General features: G+C 48.6%; 1 protein-coding gene across 1 annotated transcript in view; it reads right to left on the bottom strand.

Annotated features, from left to right (window-relative positions):
- Positions 1-26482, bottom strand: part of ZC3H3 (zinc finger CCCH-type containing 3) — a 154603-nt gene that overhangs the window by 69604 nt on the left and 58517 nt on the right. The window contains exon 4 of the mRNA XM_032222348.1: positions 8846-9002. Coding sequence (XP_032078239.1) covers positions 8846-9002 — 157 coding nt within the window. The remainder of the gene's footprint in view (positions 1-8845; positions 9003-26482) is intronic.

Here is a 26482-nt window from a genome sequence, read left to right as displayed (position 1 = left end):
ACTTCAACTCCCAGAATCCCCAGAATTCTGGGAGTTGAACTCCGGACATCTTCAAGTTGCCAAGGTTGAGAAACACTGAATTAGATGCTATGCAGCCATAACAACATTCTTTCTCGAAAGCCAAGGTCATCCTTTGTCTCTGCACCTTCTGCACCTGACTGGAACTGGATGGGTGGAAGCTGCCAGAGTGGCAGTGGGAGATTGGACCATGGGATGGACTTGTGGGTGTGGGGGGAAAGATCTTGAACTTTCAACTGGGTGGGAAAACCGGGAAGCTTTCAGATTTGGGTTTCCCCAGATGTGCCAACATGGCTCTCTTCATCAATTGGAACTCTGAGGAACCCTTTGCCTTGGATTCTGATTTAATTTTGGATGCTATTTGCAACCCTGACATGAGACCTATACTAGGGATTCGAACCACCAAACTTTCTGATCAACAAGCTCAGCGTCTTAGCCCCTGAGCCAGCTAGCCAGGCAGGCAAGCCAAAAGAACCAACAGCTCCTAGGACATTATTTTAACAAGAGTCCAGGTAGTCCTCGATTTACAACAGTTCATTGAGTGACTGTTCAACATCGCAACGGCAGAGAGAAATGGGACTTATAGGGCTGTTTTCCCACAGTTACGTCCTTTCAGAGTTACGAGCACTGGCGGGTGAAGTGCTGGTTTGGGGGGGAGGGATGGGGGGGATCGGTGGTGGGGTGGTGCCGTCTCTGTTTGGCTGGGCAGTTTGACTGGGACTCCAAGGGGTTGGGAGGCTGGTGGTCGGTCGATGTGGAGGGAGTTGCTTGTGGAGTGCCAGGCTTCGATGGGCCCCTGAGCAAGGCAGGGGAGGGGGGTAGACCTCCAGGAGATCTTCACCTGACACGACGCATGTCATTAAGCATTTGCACGCCTGTTAGCGAGTTGCCATGGTGATGAAAGGGGGGGGAGCATTCCTCGCTTACTGTCGGCTGAAGTCGGATCTCAGATAACCCAGCAGACTTGGGAAGGGGGCACCTCATTGGAGAATGGGATTTATGACACAGACTGAGGGGAGGGGGGGAACAGGGGCAAAGTTCACCCATAACATAAGTGAGGTCAGAGCTGACTGCAATGGGGGATTGCCAAAATGGTGTTCCTAATAAATGACTGGATTTCTTTTGAGTTCCGCCTTAGCCATGAAAGCCCTCTGGGTGATTTTGGGCCTATCACCAGGAGACTGAGAGTTCTAGTCCCGCCTTAGCCATGGAAGCCCCCTGGGTGACTTTGGACCAAAGACCAGGAGACTGGGAGTTCTAGTCCAGCCTTAGCCATGAAAGCCCTCTGGGTGACTTTGGGCCAATCAGCAGGAGCCTGGGAGTTCTAGTCCCGCCTTAGCCATGGAAGCCCCCTGGGTGACTTTGGACCAAAGACCAGGAGCCTGGGAGTTCTAGTCCAGCCTTAGGCATGAAAGCCCTCTGGGTGACTTTGGGCCAATCACCAGGAGACTGGGAGTTCTAGTCCAGCCTTAGCCATGAAAGCTGGCTGGGTGACTTTGGGTGAATCAGCAGGAGACTGGGAGTTCTAGTCCCGCCTTAGCCATGGAAGCCCCCTGGGTGACTTTGGACCAAAGACCAGGAGCCTGGGAGTTCTAGTCCAGCCTTAGGAATGAAAGCCCTCTGGGTGACTTTGGCCCAATCAGCAGGAGACTGGGAGTTCTAGTCCTGCCTTAGCCATGAAAGCCGGCTGGGTGACTTTGGGTGAATCAGCAGGAGACTGGGAGTTCTAGTCCCACCTTAGCCATGAAAGCCAGTGGATGATTTGGGCCAGTGTCGTCCCAAACCCCCCACAGCCTCTCTCTGTCAACCCACCTCGCAGGGTTGTTGTGGTGGGGTGGAAAGGAGGAGGACAAAGTATTAGATGTGTTTGCTATCTTGAGTTGTTCATAAAGAGAATAAAGGCAGGAAATGAGGCCGGACTAGAACTCCCAGGCAGCCCTTCCAGACAGAGCAGCCTAGGCTCCTATGTATTCTCCTGGAAGCGTGCCTGAAAGCTGGGGCTTATGGGTACTGGTGTCCCAGAATCCGGAGGGCAGAAGGTTGGAGCTAGCCTGCCCCTAACATCTTTGTTTGATTGCGTTCCCAAGTTAAAGCCCACCATTTCTGCTTTGCAGATAAAATAACTGATTTGTTTTTATTTATTTTTTTAAAAAATTATGGGGCTCTACTGGCAAACCCCACAAATTTACAGTGCTTCTGCTGAAGCTCAACCCTGCTCCCCGAGGGATATAAAAGAGAAACAGGGAATTTTTAAAAAAAAAATCCCCAAAGGAATAAAGGAAGAGGAGGAGAGAAGGAAGCCGAATCAATAAATCTTAACCTCATTGGAGCTCTTATTAAGTAAATTAATTTAAGTTAATTTAACTCGATCACGACTCCCGATCACCGTGATTTAAGCGATGGGGGGAAATTGCATTAGGAAAGGCCACACAGACTAGATAGGAGGAAGGGAGGGAAATTAGATCCACTTAGCCCTGTGAATTAATAGGGAAATAGCAGGTGTAAATTTCGCCCTATCAAGAGGGGGGAAATTATCTTCATAAATTTGTAGAAATCGCCCCCAGGTCGCTCATCAATCTATGGAAAACAAAAATATTACAAAAGGGCGGTAAAATTAATTTAAAATAGACTCCCATCTCCTGTCTCCAGAAAAAGTTTGCAACCTCTGCAGACAGGGAGGAAGGAGCTGGGGCAGGACAAGAGGCCTTGGAGACACCTTCATCTTCTGGTCCCCATCCAGCACCTTCTCCAGGGTTCCTATCCCTGTCCCACCAGCCTCTCCATCAAAGGACCAGGACAGGAAGCACCCGTCCATTTTCTTCAAGGAGGAATCACATCCCCATGGTCATCATCAAGATCATGATCACCCTATCCATCATCATCGCCATGACCAAAACCAAGATCACGGTCATCATGTCCATCCCCATGATCATCCTCAACATCAGGGATCTCCAAACCTGGCCGACTGAGGAATTCTGGGAGTTGAAGTCCGTCAGTCTTCAAATTGCCAAGTTTGGAAAACCCTGATCAAAATCACAATCATCATCATCACCACCACCATGATCATGGCCACCAACATCATCCCTACTACCATCATTACTGTCTACAGCAGGGGTGAGCGCCTCTGGCCTCTTGACCACCTGTGAACTTCAACTCCCAGCATTCGCCCACCTTGATGTACACCACAGCATGCCTTCAGCTACCCAAACCCATAGAGGCGTGAGGTCTCCCAGGAAGGAGGGAAGGAAGGAGAGTAGGAGAGAAAAAACGAGGGAAGGAAAGAGGGAGGGAGGGAAGAAGAAGTAGGACCGTTGTAAGATAAGATGGATCTATGGGATGGTAAGAAAGCAATTTTCAAGTATATTGTCAACTGTAGGGAAAAAAATTGTTATAAATACATATTATTAATAACAGTTATGAGATCATATAATTGTGAATGTATATATGAAATTGATAAAATAAAAAATTGTAATTAAAAAAAAAGAATTGGAACAGCTGGAAAGAGGAAACCAAATGTTCTGCTCTAGTGAGTATATTTCCATATAATTGGTTTTACTACAATAAGTCTTTGTGAACAGAATATACAAATAAAGATACAATTTCCATCAAAAACAAAACAAAACATCATCCCTACTACCATTATTACCGTCTACAGCAGGGGTGGGCGCCTCTGGCCTCTTGACTACCTGTGAACTTCCAACTCCCAGCATTCGCCCACCCTGATGTACACCACAGCATGCCTTCAGCTACTTAAACCCATAGGGGCGTGAGGTCTCCCAGACTTCTGATAGGTCTTCCTCTGAGGGAAGCCAAGCTGAAATCTGCTTGAGGTCTACCTCCCTCCCAAAAGGGGTAGGCAGAGCGTATGAACCCATTTGGTGGACTTTGCAAAGAAGGCGTCCCATCTCCAGCTCCTTGGACACCAAGCCCACCAGGAAGGAGGCAGATGGTCCAGCTGGGTGACACCAGACAAGGCAACTAGAGAGCAGAAGGTTAGACCTCATTTGGGAGCTCTGCTTGGACTTCCAACATCTCAGGAGGCCAGGAGAAACCTCCAGTGAGATGGAAGAGCAAAGGGCCACCTGCACACATTGGAATCAGAGGCCCTGGAAGAGTCCTGGGCATAATTTTGGCCAGAGAGGGCAGACCTGGCATGTATTACTGAAACCTGGCTGGGCCCAGAGGGAGGAGTCCCCCTTGTAGAGCTGTGCCCAGAAGGATTTCAGGTGCTGCATCAGCCGAGAGCCCAGGGAAGGGGTGGGGGTGTGGCCGCTGTTATCCGAGAGTCGTTAGTTCCTCGTAGGGTCCCTGCTCCGGAGATTGTCGGGTGTGAGTCTTTGCTGTTAAAGTTGGACCTCAAGGGTCAAGTGGGTCTGCTGCTAACGTACCTGCCTCCCAACAGCGTTGCAGCAGCCCTCCCCTCGCTCCTCGAGTCGGTAGCCGAGCTGGCAATTGAGTTCCCTAGGTTGATGGTCCTGGGGGACTTTAATTTGCCGTCGCTCGGCGAAAACTCTGATGGGGCGCAGGAGTTCATGGCTTCCATGACAGCCATGGGCTTGACCCAAGTAATTCGGGGCCCAACCCATTCAGCGGGACACATGCTTGACCTCGTATTTCTCTCGGAGCAGTGGATTTGTGATCTTGGTCTGAGGGGGAGTGACATCATACCCCTGTCGTGGTCAGACCATTACCTACTGAGGCTCGACTTCCGGAGGCCAAACCCCCACTGTAGGGAGGAGGAACCGACCAGGTGGTTCCGCCCCAGGCGTCTTATGGAGCCGTCAAGGTTCCAGACAGAGCTTGGGGTTATTCCTGACACTTTCGCCCACAGTCCGGTGGAGACTCTGGCTGCTGCGTGGCACTCGGCAGCGTCGGAGGCCCTCGACCGGATTGCGCCACTGCGGCTCCTCCGAGGCGGCGGATCCCGGAGACCCCCTTGGTTTACCGAGGAACTCCGGGAGATGAAGCGCCGGAGGAGATGCCTAGAGCACCGTTGGAGGTCCGATAAGTCCGAACCGAACCGGGCAATGGTAACCGCCTGCACCAGGGAATACACCAGGGCACTTAGGGCAGCAAAAAGATCGCATATAGCCACCCTGGTAGCATCCGCTGAGTCCCGTCCAGCCGCCCTGTTTAGGATAACCCGCTCCCTACTGAACAAAAGGGAGGCGGGGGAACCCTTGCAGGGCAGAGCTGAAGAATATGCCCAATTCTTAGCGGACAAAATTGCTCGGTTTCGGTCGGACTTGGACTCCACCCCTGCAGTTCCAGCCGAGGCGCAAGGGGACCAAGTAGAACAGCTCTGGGTTGAGTTTCAGGACGTTACCCCCGGGGATGTGGACAAGGCCATGAGAGCTGTAAGTACCTCCACCTGCGTCCTGGATCCGTGTCCCTCATGGCTGGTTACTAACTGCAGTGAGGTGACACGAGGCTGGATCCAGGCGGTTGTAACCGCCTCCCTTCGGGAGGGGAACTTCCCCGCCACACTGAAAGCGGCGGTGGTGAGACCCCTCCTGAAGAAACCATCCTTGGATCCAGCTGTTCTTAATAGCTATCGTCCAGTCTCCAACCTTCCATTTCTGGGGAAGGTTGTTGAGAAGGTGGTGGCCTTCCAGCTCCAACGGTCCTTGGAGGAAGCAAACTACCTAGACCCCTTCCAGTCAGGCTTCAGGCCCGGTTACAGCACAGAAACCGCTTTGGTCGCATTGATGGATGATCTCTGGAGAGCCAGAGATGAAGGACGTTCCTCCATCCTGGTCCTCCTTGACCTCTCAGCGGCTTTCGATACCATCGACCATGGTATCCTTCTGCGACGACTGCGGGAGGTGGGAGTGGGAGGCACCGTGCTACGGTGGTTCTCCTCCTACCTCTCGGACAGGTCGCAGTCGGTGTTAGTGGGGGGGCAGAGATCGTCCCCTAGGCCCCTAAATTATGGGGTGCCTCAGGGCTCGGTCTTATCCCCCCTACTATTCAACATCTACATGAAACCGCTGGGAGAGATCATCCGCAGGCACGGGATTAGATACCATCAATATGCGGACGATACTCAATTGTATCTGTCCGCCCCGTGCCAACTCAATGAAGCGGTGGACGTGATGTGCCGGGGCCTTGAGGCCGTCATGGACTGGATGAGGGTTAACAAGCTTGTGCTCAACCCAGAAAAGACCGAGTGGCTGTTGTGTTTCCCTCCCAAAGATTTGGCTACTGTTCCACCACTCAGGCTGGGGGGTCAAATTTTATACCCCTCAGAGAGGGTTCGCAACTTGGGAGTCCTCCTGGATCCACAGCTGTCATTTGACCACCACTTAACGGCTGTGACCAGGGGGGCGTTCGCCCAGGTTCGCCTGGTGCGCCAGTTGCGACCCTACCTGAATCGGGAGGCTCTCACAACAGTCACTCGGGCCCTTGTGACCTCTAGGCTGGAATACTGCAATGTGCTCTACATGGGGCTGCCCTTGAAGAGCATCCGGCGACTTCAGCTAGTGCAGAATGCAGCCGCGCGAGTGATTGCGGGTGCACCCCGATTCACCCGCATTACACCTATCCTCCGCGAGCTGCGCTGGCTACCTGTTGATCTCCGGATGCGCTTCAAGGTGCTATTAATCACCCATAAAGCCCTACATGGCAGTGGATCTGGATACTTGAGAGACCGCCTTCTGCCAATTACATCCCTGCGACCGATAAGATCCCATAGATTAGGCCTCCTCCGCATTCCATCGGCCAGCCAGTGTCGGCTGGCAACTACAAGGAGGAGGGCCTTCTCAGCAGTAGCCCCGACCCTTTGGAACGAGCTCCCCGTGGAGATTCGTACCCTCTCCACCGTCCAGGCCTTCCGCATAGCCTTGAAGAACTGGCTCGCCCGTCAGGCCTGGGGATAGGATAGTTGCCCCTCCCGAATGATGAATGTATGTTGTTTGCTATTTTATTACATGTTGTCCTACTGTCTGTATTCCCCCCCTTCCCAGTTTTTGTGTGAGCCGCCCTGAGTCCCCTCAGGGAAAAGGGCGGCCTACAAATTCTAATAAAATTCTAAAAAAAAATTCTAAAAAAAAAAAATCTTCAAGTTGCCAAGGTTGAGAAACACTGATCTATTGTTTTGAGGAGGGGTGTAGAGTGAAGGGGCGAGGCTTCCATTTTCAACGCCTGGAATAGCAATTGTTTTTGACAGCGTCAAATGCTTCTAAATTGCTAGGGACAGAAGTTCCCCCAGAAAGCAGCTGCTTCTTAATTTTTAAACTGTTTTCAAACAAGAACAAATACTGAATGATCAGCTCTTTTTTAAAAAAAAAAATACCCTACAACCCCCCCCTCCCAAAAAAAAAGGAGAATCAGCGTTTTCTTTTATTTCACCCGGTAATTGAAGAAGTTTATTCTGATTTTTTTTTGGTTTAAAAAAAAAAAATTCATTTTCCCTCTTTTCACGCCAGCTGCCGGCCTCGTTTGTAAAACTTTATAATATATTCAGACACCTTAAACTAATTACCGGCAAACGGCTATTGATCATCCATTGTGGGTTTGTTTGTGTGTGTTGTGTGTGTGTGTGTGTGTGTGTTGTGTGTGTGTTTCTAACAAACTAAGAGTTGAAAATATCCTTCCTTGAAACCTCAGGGCTTATCAGAAGAGGGGAAAGGGGGGTGAAATCCAGCAGGTTCTGACAGGTTCTGGAGGAGCAGAAATTTTGAGTAGTTCAGAGAACCGGCAAACGCCAATTCTGGCTGGCGCCAGAGCGGGGTGGGAATGGAGATTTGGCAGTATCCTTCCCCTGCCACGCCCACCAAGCCACGCCCACCAAGCCACACCCAAAGAACTGGTAGTAAAAAAAAAAATTGAATCTCACCACTGGGCAGAGACCATAACCATAATTAGCCACAAACCGTCATGATAAGGTGGAGAAGACCTTGGCAAGATTATGGGAAAGAGCCCCCCCCCCCCGATAAAAAACACAGATAGTTCTCAAATTACGACCATCATGGAGCCTATCGTCACAGTAATAACACACGACAGTCATGAACCCAACCTGGTTTTTTTGCCACGTTCTTGGAACTGCTGACCCAAGGCTCCACATCCCTTTGCACCACTCGGGTGACCCTGAGGACACAGAGGAACCTCCAAGCGGCCTCAAGGACTCGCTAAAAGGATGCAAATGACCAGCTTTGTCTGCAAGGAGCATCAACCCTTCCCTTCCCCCTCCATCCAGCCAGAGCTGAAGAAGCTTCTGGGATGAGAAGCGAAACGCCTTCAAGGAAAAACCAGAAAGTCCAGCTGCCTCCTGAAAAAATCACCTTTGGGACAACCACGACCTGGATGGCTGAGGATCTCTACAGACTTTTAGCTACACAATTTGGGATGACGACCCTTGGAATGGTGTGGGAGGAGGAATGGATTTCCAGAGGGACAGGGACCATTTGCACCACTCAGGTGACCCTGAGGACACAGGTAAAGCTCCAAGCGGCCTCAAGGACCTTCTAAAAGGATGCAAATGACCAGCTGCCTGCAAGGAGTATCAATCCTTTCGTTCCCCACCATCGAGCCAGAGCTGAAGAAGCTTCTTGGATGAGAAGCGAAACGCCTTCAAGGAAAAACCCGAAAGTCCAGTTTGGGAGTCCTGTCTTGATATTAGTGGGAATTTCTGGGCTCGACTGTGGTCATAAGCCAGGGACTGCCTGGATACGTTGTGTGAATTTTTTTTGGACAAAGGAAGGGAAGGGGGGACATTTCCCATTTAACGACAGGCTCCTCGTGTCGCTATGAAAACCTTCCCCTCTGAAAGCTTCCCGTTCGGCTATGAATGAAGACGCTGGCGGCGAGATCCCTTTGCAAACCTCACCTGGACGATGAGAGCCTCCTGGCCTTCCAACCGTGGGCCGGGCCAGCCCCGGAGGTTGCTGGGCTCGCCGGGGACCCCGCCGACTTCTTCACCAGCCTGTAGCGGGTATTGACCACTCGGTGGGACGCCGGGCTGGTGACCAGGACAAAGCTGGGACCTGTGGAGGAGAAAGAGACGTCGGCTTGAGAAATCGGGGTGGCAGACAAAGGGGCACCATCCTCGTTTCTTTCTTCAGCCGCTGGCTACTCTTTGGAGAACCCTGGGTCCTGGTTTGGGGGGATTCTGGGAGTTGAAGTTTCCACAAGTTAACGGTTGCCAAGGTTGAGAAATACCCAGAAAGCCTCTCTGATGGCCTGCGCTCCCACATCCATTTAGAAAGAACCCCTTTATCGGAGAGGTGTCCGGGCTCCCAAACATATTTGTGCATTTCATCATTTAATAACAATATTTTGCAAGGTGATACACACCCCTGTTCCTCTCCTTCCCCATCCCCTGAACACTCCTAGCAATTAACGGCTAAATTGTTCAATATGCTTCCTTTCTGGTCTGGCTAGGTGGTCATTTCCCCCTCCCCCTCCCCAGCTTTAAGGAATGCATCTAATTGCCCGACTTTTATAACTTGCCGCTATAACTGCCCAGATAATTAACGCTGATGTGCCACACGGAGACTTCACTCTGCCAGTTTTAGGGCTGATTTGAAAAGATGGCTCTCCCTCCCCTGCAATTATTGCAAGGTGGAAAAGGGAGGGAGGGGGAAAGAGAGCTGTATATTTATTTCCTTTTTCCCCCCTTTTCTCCTGAATTTCTTCACCCAGCCTTGGCGAAGGCAAGTTTGATTTGATTTGATTTGATTTAATGAATTTATAGGCCACCCAATTCCAAAGGACTCCGGGCGGCTTACAAAAAATAAATTTTAAAAAGTGAAGAGTTAAAAACAGAGAAAGAACACATTAAAAAAAACCCACATCATGCACCTAAATTGCATTAAAGCCCTGTTCCTGCTGGGCGACTATTTCGAAGGGCACAAAATAAGGGGAAACTTATCAGGGGTGGCACCACAGGAAGTTAAGGGAAGAACTGAGTTGGAAAGGACCCTCCTCCCCCCACGTGCATGCGCTCATGACCTCCCCCATGTGCGCCCCGCACCCCCCAGCGCACATGCGAGTGCGTCTCCCCCATGTGCCTTGCACCCCCATGCATGCGCAGCAGAGACCTAAAAATCAGCTGGCTGGGGGGGGAGGCGCGCAGGTATGCGTGGTGGAGCTGGCCTGGGGCGATGGCTCATGTGCCCTCAGCATGCGCGCCATAGGTCCACCATCACCACTGGCCTGTAGCATTTCAGACAAGGGGCTGTCCAGCCTCTTCTTAAAAACGTCCAGTGTTGGAGCATTCACAACTTCTGGAGGCAAGTCGTTAAAGGGAGATTTTACCCCATGTTACAACTCTTTTGGCCAGAGTTGTTAAGTGAGTCCCTGCGACTGTTAAGTCAGCAACGCAGGTGTTAAGACAATCTCTCCCCCCCCCCGATTTGTAGTTTGATGACTGAGACTTACAGCCATTCTTCACCCCACTGCCACATGCCCCTGGCCTCGTGATCAAAATTCGGGCACTTGTTCCAATAGATAGCAATAGCAGTTAGACTTATATACCACTGCATAGGGCTTTCAGCCCTCTCTAAGCGGTTTACAGAGTCAGCATATCGCCCCCAACAACAATCCGGGTCCTCATTTCACCCACCTCGGAAGGATGGAAGGCTGAGTCAACCCTGAGCCGGTGAGATTTGAACAGCCGAACTGCAGAACTGCAGTCAGCTGAAGTGGCCTGCAGTGCTGCATTTAACCACTGCGCCACCTTGGCTCATAGATGCTTTTATTGTTTTTTTTTTTTCCAAAATACAAAGAAGAAAAAACCAAAAGTAGTGGAAAACAAAGAAGAGGGGGAAGGAAAAGTAAAGAAATATAGAAAAGAAATCCGGGAACTCGTTAAGTGATTCCCTGCAGTTGTTAACTTAGTGACACGGCATTAAATGAATCCTGGCTTCCCTATTGACTTTGCTTGTCAGACGGTGGCAAAGGGCAACGACATGAAGCCGGGGCACTGAAACCGACCTAAGTACATGCCAGTTTCCACCTGTCCACAATTTCGATCACCTGACCACAGGGATGCTGCTGCTGCTGCTACGGTTGAAAGTGTGAAAAACAGCCTTTTTTCCAAAGGGGAAGAATAGACTTTGAATGTGTACTAATAAATATGTATAAAAATATGAATAACAGTGGAAGGTTAGAACTTAATGGGCGATTAGGGAAATCAATATATAAATATATATTAATCTAAACATGTGTATCAATAGTAGAATTAGATGGATTGAGGAACTGCAAAGAACATGAATAGAAATACCCTAAATCAGTGTTTCTCAACCTTGGCAACTTGAAGATGTCCGGACTTCAACTCCCAGAATTCCCCAGCCAGCGTTCGCGAATGCTGGCTGGGGAATTCTGGGAGTTGAAGTCCGGACATCTTCAAGTTGCCAAGGTTGAGAAACACTGCCCTAAATGTATCAATGATCGTGATTGATACTAAAACTGTATAGGGAGATATTGTAAAATGGAAGAACGAAAGATGGAAGGTTGATTTAACTCTGGAAAAATGAACAACAAAACAGGCGGAAAACACGTCTTTGAATATTATAGTGATGCAAAAGAGGGGGGGGGGAAAGTTAAAATAAGGATAGAAAATAGTGGGGGGAAATACTAATTATATATTAATATGTTAAGATATGCAAAAGGACAGAAAGATGGTTCAGAAAGGAAGGGCGATAATAAAAGACGTGTATAAATAATATGGAACAACGGAAATGAAATGTAATATTTAGGAATAATAAGACAATAATGTTTATGTCTACTGAAATGTATGTTACCCAGTTACCTCCACCGTCCACGCATTGATAGGTAGAAAGATGATAAAGGAAGGAGGGAAGGAAGGAGAGAAGGAGAGAAGGAAGGAAGGAAGGAAGGAGGGAATGTAGGAGAGAAGGAAGGGGGGAAGGAAGGAGGAAAGGAAGGGGGAAACGAAGGAGAGAAGGAGAAAAGAAAGGAGGGAAGGAAGGAAGGAGGGAAGGAAGGAGGGATAACAATTAAACAATTGTAGTTAAATGGAGGTATAATGATGGTAACATGTATAAATATATCTGAGTTAAAACACTTGAGTTAATATGAATTATGCTTGATGGCGGCGGAAGAAATGCACAAAAGTCTTTTGAAACCAACTGATACACTTTCTACAGTATGTAAAAAAGGAAGATTTTATGTGTTGTGTTTGTTTTGAAAAAAAATAAAAAATAAATAAATAAATAAAATAAAAAAGAAAGATGATAAAAAATAAAAAATTGATTGGAAAAAAGAAAAGAAAAAGAGCCTTATTTCAGGGCTGTTGTAACTCTGAATGGCCACTAAACGAGAATGACCGTAAGTCACTACGACTCAGAGACTCCATCGCCCCCATCCTCTCTCTCCTGCCCCCCCCCGCCGCCCTTCCGACGGAGAACCTGCATCAACCGAGGTTGCGGTGCAGCGCCTGGCACGGAAGGTGTGACGGCGCTCCGATCTCTCTTCTCCCTTCCTGGCTGAGTGCTTTTGTGTAGCTTAATCATGTTATTTAGATAGGATGTTGCTTTAATTCCCTTCATTACAGGCTCCCAGGGGTTGCGATGTTCCTCCCTCTTTGCCCCCCCACCCCCGTACCCCACTCGGCCGTGATGTATTCCCCGTGGCACGTTTCACTCAACTCAAACGCTCCGCGCTTTTATTACGAACAATGCCCCGGCGTCCCCGTTATCAGCCCGGCGCACACCATGCGCCTCCTCGCCCGAGATCCAGAGGTCAGGCCTAATGACTAATCGATCTCATTAGCTTTCCTAATTAAAAACTTTACTACCGCAATGGAAGGCAGACCGCAAAGAAACTGCTGGCATCATATCTGAATGGGATATGAGCATCATTTATCAGCCCGAGGCTCGTTCGGGGGGCTCGCACGGACCAGGAGAGGCTCGGGCACATTGCTGAGTCTGGGACTTCTTTTGCTCCCGGGCTGCCTTGGCGATTCCGGAAGACCCCCGCCCGAGAGGGGAGGCAGAGGGGGCCAGCAAAGGACGGGAAGCCTTCGTGGGGAGTTTGGGAAAGAGCCCCCGTGGCCCTAAAGGGGAGGCGATATAAACAGACAGGGGCAGGGAAGGACAGGGGAGAAAAGAGAACGGGAGCTTCTTCCTGGAAGACCAAGGAAAACCTCTCTTCAATGGGGACTTTGGGCCAATCGCCAGGAGACGGGCAGTTCTGCCTTAGGCATGAAAGATAAATGGGTAATTTTGGGTCAATCCCCAGGGGAGGGAGGGAGAGAGAAAGAGATAGATAGATGCCTCCAGAAGCTGTGTTTGCCCCGACACTGGAAGCCTTTAAGAAGATGTTGGATAGCCATTTGTCTGGAACGGTATAGGGTTTCCTGCCTAGGCAGGGGGTTGGACTAGAAGACCTCCGAGGTCCCTTCCAACTTTGCTATTGTATTGTATTATTGTATAGATGGATGGATGGATGGATGGATGGATGGATGGATGGATGGATGGATGGATGGATGGATGGATGGATGGATAGATAGAGATACATAGATAGATAGATAGATCTAGATAGATAGATAGATCTAGATAGATAGATAGATCTAGATAGATAGATAGATAGATAGATAGATAGATAGATAGATAGATAGATAGATAGATAGATCTAGATAGATAGATCGATATGGATGGAGAGAGAGAGATGGAGGTAGGTAGGTAGGTAGGTAGGTAGGTAGGTAGGTAGGTAGGTAGATAGATAGATAGATAGATAGATAGATAGGACAGACAGATCTAGATAGATAGATAGATAGATAGATAGATAGATAGATAGATAGATAGATAGATAGATAGATACAGATCTAGATAGATAGATAGATAGATAGATAGATAGATAGATAGATAGATAGATAGATAGACAGACAGACAGACAGACAGACCGACCAAACTGACTGCCCAATTCCAGTGAACTCTGACCTCCAGCTTCATCTCCATGTGGGGCGGGGGAGGGAGAGAGAGAGAGAGAGAGAGAGATCGCGCATCTTTTCCAAACATTGAAAAGTGTCTCCGGGCGCATTTCTCAGTTCTCCCCAATGACAAGCAGGCACTGCACAGTCCAGCAAAGCGCATCATTAGGATGCTCTCCAGCTCTTTGGCTGCGTCCCCACCCCCCACCCCAGACGCTGCCATACCTCATTATCCCCACAGTCACCGGAGAGCCATACCCAGGCGCAGCTGGTGGAGCAGATTGGTGGCTCCAAACACGGCGCTTATTTCCTCTCGGTGGGTTCTTACTCGGATGGCCAAGTCCCTCCTCGGGAGATCCAGCAGCCCCCCTCCCCATGAGCCCCCAGCCCGAGTCTCCTGGATGCAAGAGGATGGGAGGGAAGAAAACGCAGACTAGAATGCAGAATGACAGAGTTGGAAGGGACCACGGAGGTCTTCTAGTCCAGCCCGTTTTATGATTTTTCTTGCCATGGTTGTTAAGTGAATCCCCGTAGGTGGCTTCCCCTTTAACTTTGCTGGTCGGAGAAGGATTCCTTCCTTAACAAACAGTCTAAGAAGAAGCGACGTCTGAAAAGTCAAATTCACGGCTAAACACGCAGGAAATCTTACGACGTTTTTTCCATTGCGACGCAAAGCAGCCCAGAGAGCCTATCCAGGAATCATCCTCTCTTTCATTCTTCCAGAGCATTGCTCTGTTTTCAAAAAGATTTCCCCCTTTTTACTTTTAAAAGGGGCTAATAGGGAAGAAACCACTGCGATGCTTTCATTTATTAAACGGGCGTCTAGCGCTGTTCGTCGGCGGGCGTATCCCAGCGGTAAACAACATGAAATGCAAAAATGAATTGTTTTTATACTCCTCGCAAGCAAGCGGTCTCGGGTGAGGGCCTTGAATCTGCCCCCGGGGCTGGACTGCCCTCCCAATCTTGGGGGCTGATCAAAAGAAGGGCAGGGCGCGTCCCTTTTTTGAAGTGTGCGGAAAAAACCATGGGAGGGGGAAGAGGCTTCCGACTTCCCGCTGGCTTCCCCATTGACTTTCCTTGAGGGAAATCGGCAGGCAGCAACACGGGATTGCGGGGGACACCGCCATGTTGCAAATCAAATTGGCTTAAACGGTGAAAATTTCCTGGCTACAGAAGCTGATGCAAGTTGGCAAAATGGCTAGAACTGACCGTTTTGACCCAAGAAAAGTAGTAGTTTTCTTTCTACTTGGAAACCACTTCTGGACTTTGTGCTTGAGGTGGAAGGAAAAAAATGAAACTTCGATTAGCCTGATTTGTTTTTTATGGAAATGGCTAGTTTATATTATGATGGAAAAATAAAAAAAACAAAACACAAAGTCATTTCAGCAGTTCCAAGAAGACTCCACACCCCTTTGCACTACTCAGGTGACCCTGAGGATACAGGTAAACGTCCAAGTGGCCTCAAAAGACCCTCTCAAAGGATGCAAATGACCAGCTGCCTGCAAGGAGTATCAATCCTTCCATTCCTCACCATCCAGTCGGAGCTGAAGAAGCTTCTTGGATGAGAAGAGAAACGTCTTCAAAGAAAAACCAGAAAGCCCAGTTGCCTCTTGAACAAGCCCCCGTGGCATTAGCTGGCACTTCTTTCAGGACCCAAGGGAAGACAGCAAGCCATAAGGGACAGGAGAGGGGACCCAAAATGCTGACCTCCCACTTGGTCCATGGAGATTCTCCATCATCTAGGTGACGCTTGTCCTCCAGAAGTTGTGAATGCCCCAACGCTGGAAGCCTTTAAGAAGATGTTGGATAGCCATTTGTCTGAAACGGTATAGGGTTTCCTGCCTAAGCAGGGGGTTGGACTAGAAGACCTCCAAGGTCCCTTCCAACTCCGCTATTGTATTCTATTCTATTCAAGGCGCTTTTTCTAAAAAAAAGGCACCTGAACTTTCTTGGTTTATTTTCCTTTCAAAAACCCAAGAAAATCTCCCTTTTTTGGAGAGGGGAGAAATCACCTTCGGGGCGTCCCCCTTCTTTCTCCACACCGAAGCTCCGGGAGAAAGGAAGAGGGTTTCTGGAAGAGCGAGGCCTCTGGTGTTCCCAAGCAGTTGTCCCCGTGCTGGTCAATAAAGCCAGCGCAGCACGTCACGCCTCCAAACCCTCCCGGCAAAAATCCCCTTTTATTGGCGCTTGGGGGTCTATCAGTGACATCTGAACGGCGTTTGTGCCACGCTGCTGCTTGGCTCGACAGTGCGCATCCCGGTTTCTTCTCCCACCCCCCTCCCTCCCCACGGCTAACTCAAATCCCAGGTGCTGGGAGGAAAGAAAGAGAGGCGGGATGACTCTATTAGAGAGTAGCCAATTTCGGCGCGAAAGCCAAGCCAAGGATTAGAGAGGGGTGATTAGCCCGCAAGCTGTTCCCGGGGAGAGGCGCAGTCAGAGGTTAATTTTATATCGCTCGCAAAGTTGGCTTGCTCCTTTTGTTCAAGGAGGAGCATTTAATTCCGCTTTGGAAAATGGGGGGGGGGGGGGAAACCCACCCTTCTGCTTATGCCAGAGGTTTATGACGATGATGCTCGAGAGCTGCTGGTGCTGTTTAACAGGTAATAAAAAACCCTACGAGGGAGCATCACTCGCCGGTGGGCCCGAGCAGGGTCCTGTTTGCGCTCCGCTGGAAAGACCCCGAAACCGCCACCCTGGAAAACTTTTCGGAAAGGCTTTTTATGAGGCTCCGAGCGCCCGGGAACGCTTGCCTTCGGCGGCCATGGGTTTCGGCTGCAGATGCTCGCGGGGAATTTAGTGCCGAATCAGCGGGGCTAATTCCGCGTGCCGAATGGACTTCCGCGCGGATTCCAGCGGGGCTTAGCGAAGGGCAGTAATGTCACGGAAATGCAGGTGCCCTCGGACGGTTCGATCCACATGCATTTCCAGGCTGCGGACACTAAATCCTCCAATTCCATTAAAGCAATTTACAGGGTAAAGAGCGAGAGCCATTTGGCACACAAAAGAGCTGGTGCGTTTGTTTAAAAAATGTGGAGGCCCTGAAAATGAGGGATTTTTTTTTTAAATATCCGATGGGTTTTAATCCAACACCAAAGTCAAGGACATTTGGAGGGGGGGGTGCAGGAGAAAACCTTATCCACCTCAACTCTATTCCCCAAGAATAAGGAGAGAGGAAGCTTCCATAGTCTTTGAAGGATCAAAGGACGGGGCCACATTAATAGGGAATATTAACAGGAGCTATCGCTAATTTTTTAATTTTTTCCTTTTTGTCTTAAGTCAAGATCATTTATGAACGGGGGACCTTTAGGGATTCTTCTTAATTCCTCCCCCGGGAGAAAAGCCTTCATTTTAGTCCTTCTATGTTTTGTTTTTTTTAAATAGAACTTTATTGAATTTCAAACGAAGATAAAATATCCCCAAAAAAGAGAAATTAAAAGGGGGGAAAAAGATGGAACGGGGAGAAAGGAAAATTGGAAGGGGGGAAAAAAAAGAGGAGAGGCTATAGGGAAAAAAAGTAACATTGGTTGCTGGTTTTTCAACAATTAGTGCTCCAAAAGTGGTTGTATTCTCTTATAGCAAGAGGTCTCCAAATTTGACAACGTTTAAGACTTGAGGATTTCAACTCCCAGAATCACCCAGCCAGCTGGGGAATTCTGGGAGTTAAAGTCCCCAAGTCTTAAAACGTTGGCAAATTTGGAGACCTCTGTCCAGGGGTGATGTCCAGTTACCTTTGCTACCGGTTCAGTAGCAATGTGAGTGCAAGTGCGCATTCGTGCATGCCAGGGGTGGGTTGCTAATCCCGTTCCAACCGGTTTGGTTGGAACGGGGCCGGCGGCGTCCTCGTGCACGCGCGCAGTTCACGCATGCGTCTTAGCGCCTGCGCGATGCTCCAGCTGCTCGCGGAGACTCACGCAGGCGCTGTATGTGCCATCCAGCTGCTCGCGGAGAATCACGCAGGCGCTGTATGTGCCATGCGCCTGCGTGGAAGCGCAGAAGCCTTCAAAGATCGGTAAGGAGCGCGGGTGGGCCCTTCGCCGTTCCCGGAAGTTACTTACTTCCGGGTTCGCCGACCAACCGGTTCACGGGGACCGCTGCGAACCGGTTGAAACCCACCCCTGGTGCATGCACAGGGCCTTCCGTGCATGTGCAGAGTGTTCCTGAAAAGGTAAACGAGCAGCAAGGGGGGGGGGAATCCATTGTGATTTACATTAGCTAGAAATCAGGAAATCCCGCTTTCTAGCTTATATACAGCTGATTGTTGGAAAAAATGGCTCAACCAAAACGGTAGCATTATTTTTACAACCAGTTCGGATGAACCGCTCTGAACCGGTAGCATTTTTCCCCCCTGCCTCTGTCCTATAGCCACCAAGTTTTTTCAACAAAAATCCACTGGAGTTGAAGGGATTAATCGATTTAAATAAAAAAAAAAACCATTGATAAACTCGGTCACAATACAATTTTTTGAATCCAGATTTTAAAAAGTCAATATTGGTGGATTTATTCCAGATTATTACCCACCCCCTCCCCTTCCACGGCCCGGGATGGATCTTGACCATTTTCTAACTTGTACTACTCGTTCCTCCCCATAACTCCCCAAATGTTATCCCTTGTGGGAGAGTCATCCTACTAACCTGAAAACCTGTAGCCTTGCCCAGCCTCTTCAACACTCTGCTGCGTTAGAAACAAGGGACTTTCTCTCTCGTCATTAATTATGAACAATTGATTTATAATTTATCTATTCCCCCGGATTACTATTCCCGATCGAGACCTCACCCCCAAAATATATATTTTGCTGCAAAGCATGGGAGGTTCTCAAGTTACAATAGCTCGTTTTGTGACCGTTCAAAATTAACGTGGCACTGAAAAAAATGACTTAAGACTGTTTTTCACACTTACAACCATTTTTCACACTTAGAACCGTTGCAGCATCTCCATGGTCTCGTGATCTACATTCAGATAGTTGGCAACTGACTTGTATTTATGACGATCTCAGAGTCCTGGCATCATGTGAACCCCTTTTGCCACCTTCTGACAAGCGAAGTGTCACATGGTCCAATCTCCCACTGCCACGCTGGCAGCTTCCACCCATCCAGTTCCGGTCAGGTGCAGAGACAAAGGATGACCTTGGCTTTCCAGAAAGAATGTTGTTATGGCTACGTATCATCTAGCTCCGTGCAATCCCCCCTCCCATTTTCCCACCATAGATAATGCATAGCAGAAGAATCGAAAGTGTGGCAGGCCAAAGATCCAAAGGAAAAGAGGGCTGCAGGCCGGACACAAAGTCAGTGGGGAAGCCAGATTCACCCAACGACCGCGTTACTAACTGAAAAACTGCAGCGATCCACTTAACTACTCTGGCGAGAAAGTCGTAAAATAGGGCAAAACTCACTTAACAACTGTCTCGCTTAGCAACAGAAACTTTGGGCACAATTGGGGTCGTACATCGAGGACTAGGGTACCTGTGTCTGTCACTGTTTAAAAGCCGCGACGCTTTCTGCCATTTTGGCGTTATTTTCTCCGTCTGCGGCCTGCGATTCTTCAGAATTGAATTGCTATGAAGATATTTCAAAAGTATTTCGCGCAATGCCAGGACAACAGATTTTTTTTTTTAAATGTCACATAAGAATTCATGGTTTATTCTATATTAGCAATAAAGCCGACCCCTTTGAAATAGCAACCTGTGTTTTTAAAGTATTTATTGCCAAGTTTAAGCAAAATAATCACATTTCCTTTGCTGCGGGGCAGATTTTAAGGGACAGCCCATCTCCGAAGCCATTTCAATTAGGGTCTCTCTTGTTTAGAACAAATTGGATAAAAGGCAGAGAACGAGGAAAATGCACCGTGGAGAGCCAGCTGCATAAAATATCAGGATGAACGTGTCCAGTTCCCTAAACAACAAAGGCGGTGGCAATTTTACCTTCCCGCTCGGACACAATCGAGCCTCAGACAAGACCAAATACAGCTCATCCTCGGCTTACAGCAGTTTGTTTAGTGACCAAAGTTACAACAGCGCTGGAAAAAAGGAATTGATGGCTGTTTTTCACATTGCAGCGGCCTCATGGCCATGTGATGAAAATAAAACATATGAAGAACGGTTGCAGGAACTGGGTATGTTTAGTTTAATAGAAAGAAGGACTAGGAGAGACATGATAGCAGTCTTCCAATATCTCAAGGGGTTGCCACAAAGAAGAGGGAGTCAAGCTATTCTCCAAAGAACATGAGGGTAGAACAAGAAACAATGGGTGGAAACTTATCAAGGAGAGAAGCAACTCGGAATTAAGGAGAAACTTCCTGACAGTGAGGACAATGAATCAGTGGAACAGCTTGCCTCCAGAAGCTGTGAATGCTTCAACACTGAAGGGTTTTAACAAGAGATTGGAGCATCATTTGTCTAAAATGGTATAAGGTCTTCTGCTTGAGCAGGGGGTTGGACTAGAAGACCTTCAGGGTCCGTTCCAAGTTTGTTATTCTGTTATCACATACGAAGAACGGTTGCAGCAACTGGGGATGACTAGTTTAATGAAAAGAAGGACCAGGGGAGACATGATAGCAGTCTTCCAATATCTCAGGGGTTGCCACAAAGAAGAGGGAGTCAAGCTATTCCCCAAAGCAGCTGAGGGCAGGACAAGAAGCAATGGGTGGAAACTAATCAAGGAGAGAAGCAACTTAGAATGGAGGAGAAATTTCCTGACAGTGAGGACAATTAACCAGTGGAACGACCTGTCTTCAGAATTTGTGGGTGCTCCATCACTGGAAGTTTATCCAAGAGATTGGTTAACCATTCTTCGAAAGTGGGGTTTCCTGCGTAAGCAGGGGGTTTGACTAGAAGACCTCCAAGGTCCCTTCCAACTCTGTTAGTCTTTTAAATTCAAATCAGGGGTGGGGGTTGTTGCCGGCATTGCTGCCGTTTCGCTTTGCATTCTTTCCGCGTTCTGCGTGTGCGTTTGCACAGTTAACTTTAAATTGTTCTGTTCATGCGCAGAACATGAAAAAAAATAGTAAAAAACATGCTGGCAAAGGCATTGCCGACCAGGAAACCAGTTTGTGGGCATGGCCAGCCTGGGTTGCTGCCGGTTCAGACGACCAAGGCCAAAATACCACTACCACTTCACCCAACCCACTTCTGATTCAGATGCTTGGCAACCGGTTCGTATTTATGACGGTTGCAGTGTCCCGGGGTTATGTGATCGCCTTTTGTGACTTTCCGACAAGCAAGCCTTAACCACCGACTTGCTCACTTAACAACTGGAGTGATTCACTTAACAGAACTCACTTAACAACTGTCTCGCTTATGAACTGGGGTCGTAAGTCAAGGACTACCTGTATTAAATGTGAGTTCCTATCAAGGGATGCCGAAAGGGCAGCATCTTAAAACCCAAACTCAGGACCCCAAGTTTACACCGAAAGTCCCCTAGTTAATTATAAAACTTTCTCCTGCTACCAAAGTCCAGCATAGATCACTTTACTAAATTCTATCAAACATTATTTTGTTCTTGTCATTCTTGTTTTATTACTTACTATTTTTATTAACGAAATTTATTTGCTGCCCATCTTGTTTCAAACATCTCGACAGCTAACAGCATAATAAATATTTTTTAAAAACACATTAAAATTCTTGCTTCTATTTCTCTTGGAAACCCACTATGCGCAGAGAAGGCTACATCAGCAAAGAAAGAACCACGTTCAGGGCTGGTGGCCGTGATCAAAGGGGTCCCTGTCGGTCTCTCCTGGGCTTCGGTCTGATCCAGTGGTGGGATTCAGCTGGTTCGGGTCAGTTCGGGCGAACCAGTTGTTAAATTGCTGGCTGGCCTCGCCCCTTCCAGGAGTCCACACAGATCCCGTTTTGGCTCCCAGGGGGGTGGAGGCCGAGTGCTGCCAGTCACACTCCCTGGCCACCTAACTGGTCATTAGGGCAGAGAACCGATTGTTAAATTATTTGAATCCCACCACTGTTCCGATCCACAAAAGCAAAAATCTCTTGGTGCCCACCTCCCCGCTTCTGCATCTTGCAGAAAGCACAGGGAACGTTCAAAACGACGTGTCCCCATGATTGTCTCTGCCACCCATCCTTAATAAATATCTCCATTAAGCGAGTGCACACAGCAGCAATATTTATAATGGTCGAGGAAGAGATTTCGCTCCATGGACCCAATCGATCTGGGAGTCTGGCCCACTGCTGGGAGAAGCCTTGCTAGCTGGAAGAGAGCTGGAGGCAAATCCTTTTATGAAAGCAGTAATTCAAGGATTACACGCAAGCCCACGCAGGGGGCGAAAACGCCCATCACCCATTCTTTGCCAGTCCAAACAGGATTTTGCCCTGACTGATCGATTGCCACTTTTCTTCCTTACGATGTGAATTGTGGGTTTGAACTTGCACACAAATACTTCAACACACAAAAAACTTTTCTTAATTACCAGGAACTTCCAACACTTGAAATTCAACGGTGAAAAAATTAAGGCAAGAAAAACCGAATGCACAGGGGTAATATAGGTGGTACCTTGCTCAATAGTAGTAACTGTGAGAGGGATCTTGGAGTCCTAGAGGACAACCATTTAAATAGGAGCCAGCCGTGTGCAGCAGCTGCCAAAAAAGCCAACACAGTTCTAGGCTGCATCAACAGAGGGACAGAATCAAGATCACGCGAAGTGTTAATACCACTTTATGATGCCTTGGTAAGGCCACACTTGGAATACGGCATTCAGTTTTGGTCACCATGATGTAAAAAAGATGTGGATACTCTAGAAAGACCGCAGAGAAGAGCAACAAAGAGGATTAGGGGACTGGAGGCTAAAACATAGGAAGAACGGTTGCAGGAACTGGGTATGTCTAGTTTAATAGAAAGAAGGACCAGGGGAGACAGGATAGCAGTCTTCCAATATCTCAGGGGTTGCCACAAAGAAGAGGGAGTCAAGCTATTCTCCAAAGCAGTCACTTATCTGAAATGGTATAGGATCTCCTGCTTCAGCAGGGGGCTGGACTAGAAGACCTCTATGGTCTCATCGAGCTCTATTCTGATTCTGAAGGCACCAGAGGGCAGGACAAGAAGCAATGGGTGGAAACTAATCAAGGAGAGAAGCAAGCTGGAATTAAGGAGGAACTTCCTAACAGGGAGGACAATTAACCAGGGGAACAGCTTGCCACCAGAAGTTGTGGATCCTCCATCACTGGAGGTTTTCAAGAAGAGATCGGACAAGAGATCATCTGAAATCGTCCAGGGTTTCCTGCCTGAGCAGTGGGTTGGACTAGAAGACCTCCAAGGTCCCTTCCCACGCTTCTTATTCTGTGTTCTGTATTCTGATCCAGGGCGCGGCCACGGAGACTCCTGAACTCCCAAAGAAAGGGGTCTTCCTCCTAGGCCAGTGTTTCTCAACCTTGATGACTTTAAGTCCCGTGGACTTTAACTCCCAGAATTCCCCAGCCAGCATAGCTGGCTGGGGGATTCTGGGAGTTGAAGTCTACGGGACTTAAAGTCGCCAAGGTTGAGAAACACTGTCCTAGGCCCAGCCTTTCCTGGCCAAGCCATTACAGCCCGTTGGACTAACTCAGGCTGCGGGAAGGAATGGGCTGCGAAGCGGAGACGCGCACATCATTCACAATTTAGCGGTAAGGAAGAGTCATTCGTCTGCCAGCCTCCCAGATCCATAATGCAAAAAAGCCGAAGGCAAAGCGAAAGCCGAGGCGTTTCTAGCCATCAATATAAGGAACTTGCACGCTTAATCCAGACTAATGGGGGGGAAGTGCAGCAGAAGATGACCCTGCGCTTGGACCATTTGAAGGGAAAGTCAGAAAGTGAGGCAATGGCAAGCTGGGGACGGCATGGGGTGATCCTCCCCCAGGCGATGTGGGGCGCCCTTCCAGGGAGCCCTCGGGCTCACCCATGTTGTGCGCAGGGCAATCACACACCAAGAATTATCTTTAACTAGCTGACAGGCGTAGCCCGGGTGTGTAGTTATCCCAATCCTATATTAGAGGGAGCCCCCTTCTGGAGTACTGCGAAGCCGTTACCATGGCAACTCCACTGGGCTGTACAGAAGAAGCCATTTTAAGGCACAACAGGCTGTATCTTAACAGAACTTGAATCCAAAATGCACCCTATCACTCTCAAAAGTACTGTGGCCTGAGCCTATAGATATAATTCAGTCCTTTTAATTTCAGCGGCCCAGGCGTTCTGGAGTTATGCTGGAACACACAAACACACACCCCTCGAGGTGTTTTAGGGGTGTCTTACCCCCACAATATCGATCTCCGGATGCGCTTCAAGGTGCTATTGATCACCCATAAAGCCCTACATGGCAGTGGATCTGGATACTTGAGAGACCGCCTTCTGCCAATTACCTCCCTACGACCTATAAGATCCCATAGATTAGGCCTCCTCCGCATTCCATCGGCCAGCCAGTGTCGGCTGGCAACCACAAGGAGGAGGGCCTTCTCAGCAGTAGCCCCGACCCTTTGGAACGAGCTCCCCGTGGAGATTCGTACCCTCTCCACCGTCCAGGCCTTCCGCACTGCCTTGAAGAACTGGCTCGCCCGTCAGGCCTGGGGATAAGGATTTCTACCCCGCCCGAATGTTGTATGCATGTTGCTCATTATTTTATTATGTGTTGTTGTCTCAATGTTGTATTTCCCCTTTCCCTGGTTTTCTGTGAGCCGCCCTGAGTCCCCTCAGGGAAAAGGGCGGCCTACAAATGCAAATAAAACCTCTAAAACCTCTAAAATAAAACAATATTTGTTTCCAGAGAGTAAGTAATCTGTTACAAGTTTGACTGAAATTGCTCAAGGCGATCCAGAGTTATGCTCGAACACACAAACGCACGCACGCACACAGATATATATATATATATATATATATATATATATATATATATATATATATAGAGAGAGAGAGAGAGAGAGGGAGGGAGGGAGGGAGGGAGGGAGGGAGGGAGGGAGGGAGGGAGGGAGAGATTATACATATATTGTAACCATATATAATCATTTCTTATACACGGGTAGTCCTTGACTTATGACCACAACTGAGTCCAACATTTCTGTTGTTAAGTGAGACATTTGTTAAGTGGGCTTCGACCCATTTTACGGCCTTTCTTGTTTCAGTTGCTAAGTCAATCACTGCAATGGATAAGTTAGGAAACCGGTTGTTCAGTGAATCTGGCTTCCCCCTTGACTCTGCTTGTCAGAAGGTCGCAAAGGGGGATCATGTGGCCCCGGAACACGACGACCGTCATAAATATGGACCAGTTGCCAAGCGTCCAAATTTTGATGAGGCGACCATGGGGATGCTGCAAAGGTCGTAAGTGTGAAAAACAGTCATAAGACCCCTTTTTTTTAAGGCTGTTGCAATTTTGAGTAGTCGCTAAATGAACTGTTGTAAGTTGAGGACTACCTGTATATATTATATAATGATATAATTATCATTAATTATACCAATAATCACACCAAGATTCTTGGGGACACGTATAATTGCCTTCATTTATGAAACCCCACCCCCCCTTCTAGCACTGAAGCTGTTAGCTAGTTGGGTCTTCAAACATCTGGAAGGAAACAAGCAAGCTCCGAGAACACCGAAAGACCCCGTCGTCGTCCTCCTCCTCCTCCTCCTCCTCTTCCGTAAACCCCCTTCTTTTCAAGCACTGATGATGTTCCCTAGTTGGATAATGAAACGTCTGCAAGAAAACCACCAGGCTCAGAGACCACCAAGGACCCCCTCATTTCAACCCTGGGCTACCCTACAACGTCCTCCTAAAACAACCCTGTCACTTTCCCAATGATCAAACCACAGGCATTAGTCCTCAATTTACGACCACAAACGAGCCCATTTATGTGGTTAAGCGAGACGTTCGTGAAGTGAATTTTGCCCCTTGGTATGAATTTTCTTAACACGTCTGTTAAGCGAATCGCTGCCGCTGTTACAACGCCGTCATTAGCGGATTTGGCTTCCGCCGTTTACTTTGCTCGTCGGGAGCTCGCAAAAGGGGATCCCGTGACGCTGGGACGCCTCGACCGTCAATTGCCAAGCGTCTGAATTTTATTCGCGTGACTTTGGGGATGCAGCAATGGTCGTAAGCGTGAAAAATGGTCTTAGGTCAATTTTCCAGAGCTGTTGTAACTTCGAACAGTCATTCAATTAACTGTTGTAAGTTGAGGACAGCCTACGCCCTCCCGAAACCTATCAACTGCCCTGCTAACAATCAAGGGATGGTTGTGGCGGTTGTGGCCCTGTGTGTTTCCTTCTTCCCCCCCCCAAAGGAATTCCCCTGTCCGTCCCACTTCCTCTCTGTCTTTCTAAACAGTGTCCCCCCTCCCATCTGTTTGATCCGTTCAGCCTCCCCCATCTGTCGGGACCCGTCCACGCGGGGGACGACGACAGAACATCTTCCGCAATCTGTCTCTGGAATCTGTCATTTCACATTTGTCTGCCGCGGGAACTCTTTACACAACGCATCCGCAGGCCTGACGGCGAGTTAATGATGTGCGACTGGAGCCGTGTCGTCCTCGTTCCCGCGGACGGACGGTGGGAAGATGAAGGGCTGCAGAGCTTGCGTGGCCTTCCCCTCGGGGATCTTTTTAATTCA

This window comes from Thamnophis elegans, chromosome 8 (genome assembly GCF_009769535.1).
Source record: "Thamnophis elegans isolate rThaEle1 chromosome 8, rThaEle1.pri, whole genome shotgun sequence".
Classification (NCBI taxonomy): Eukaryota; Metazoa; Chordata; class Lepidosauria; order Squamata; family Colubridae; genus Thamnophis; species Thamnophis elegans.
The sequence above is the reverse complement of the archived record's forward strand: the minus strand, read 5'-3'. Positions and strand labels throughout refer to the sequence as shown.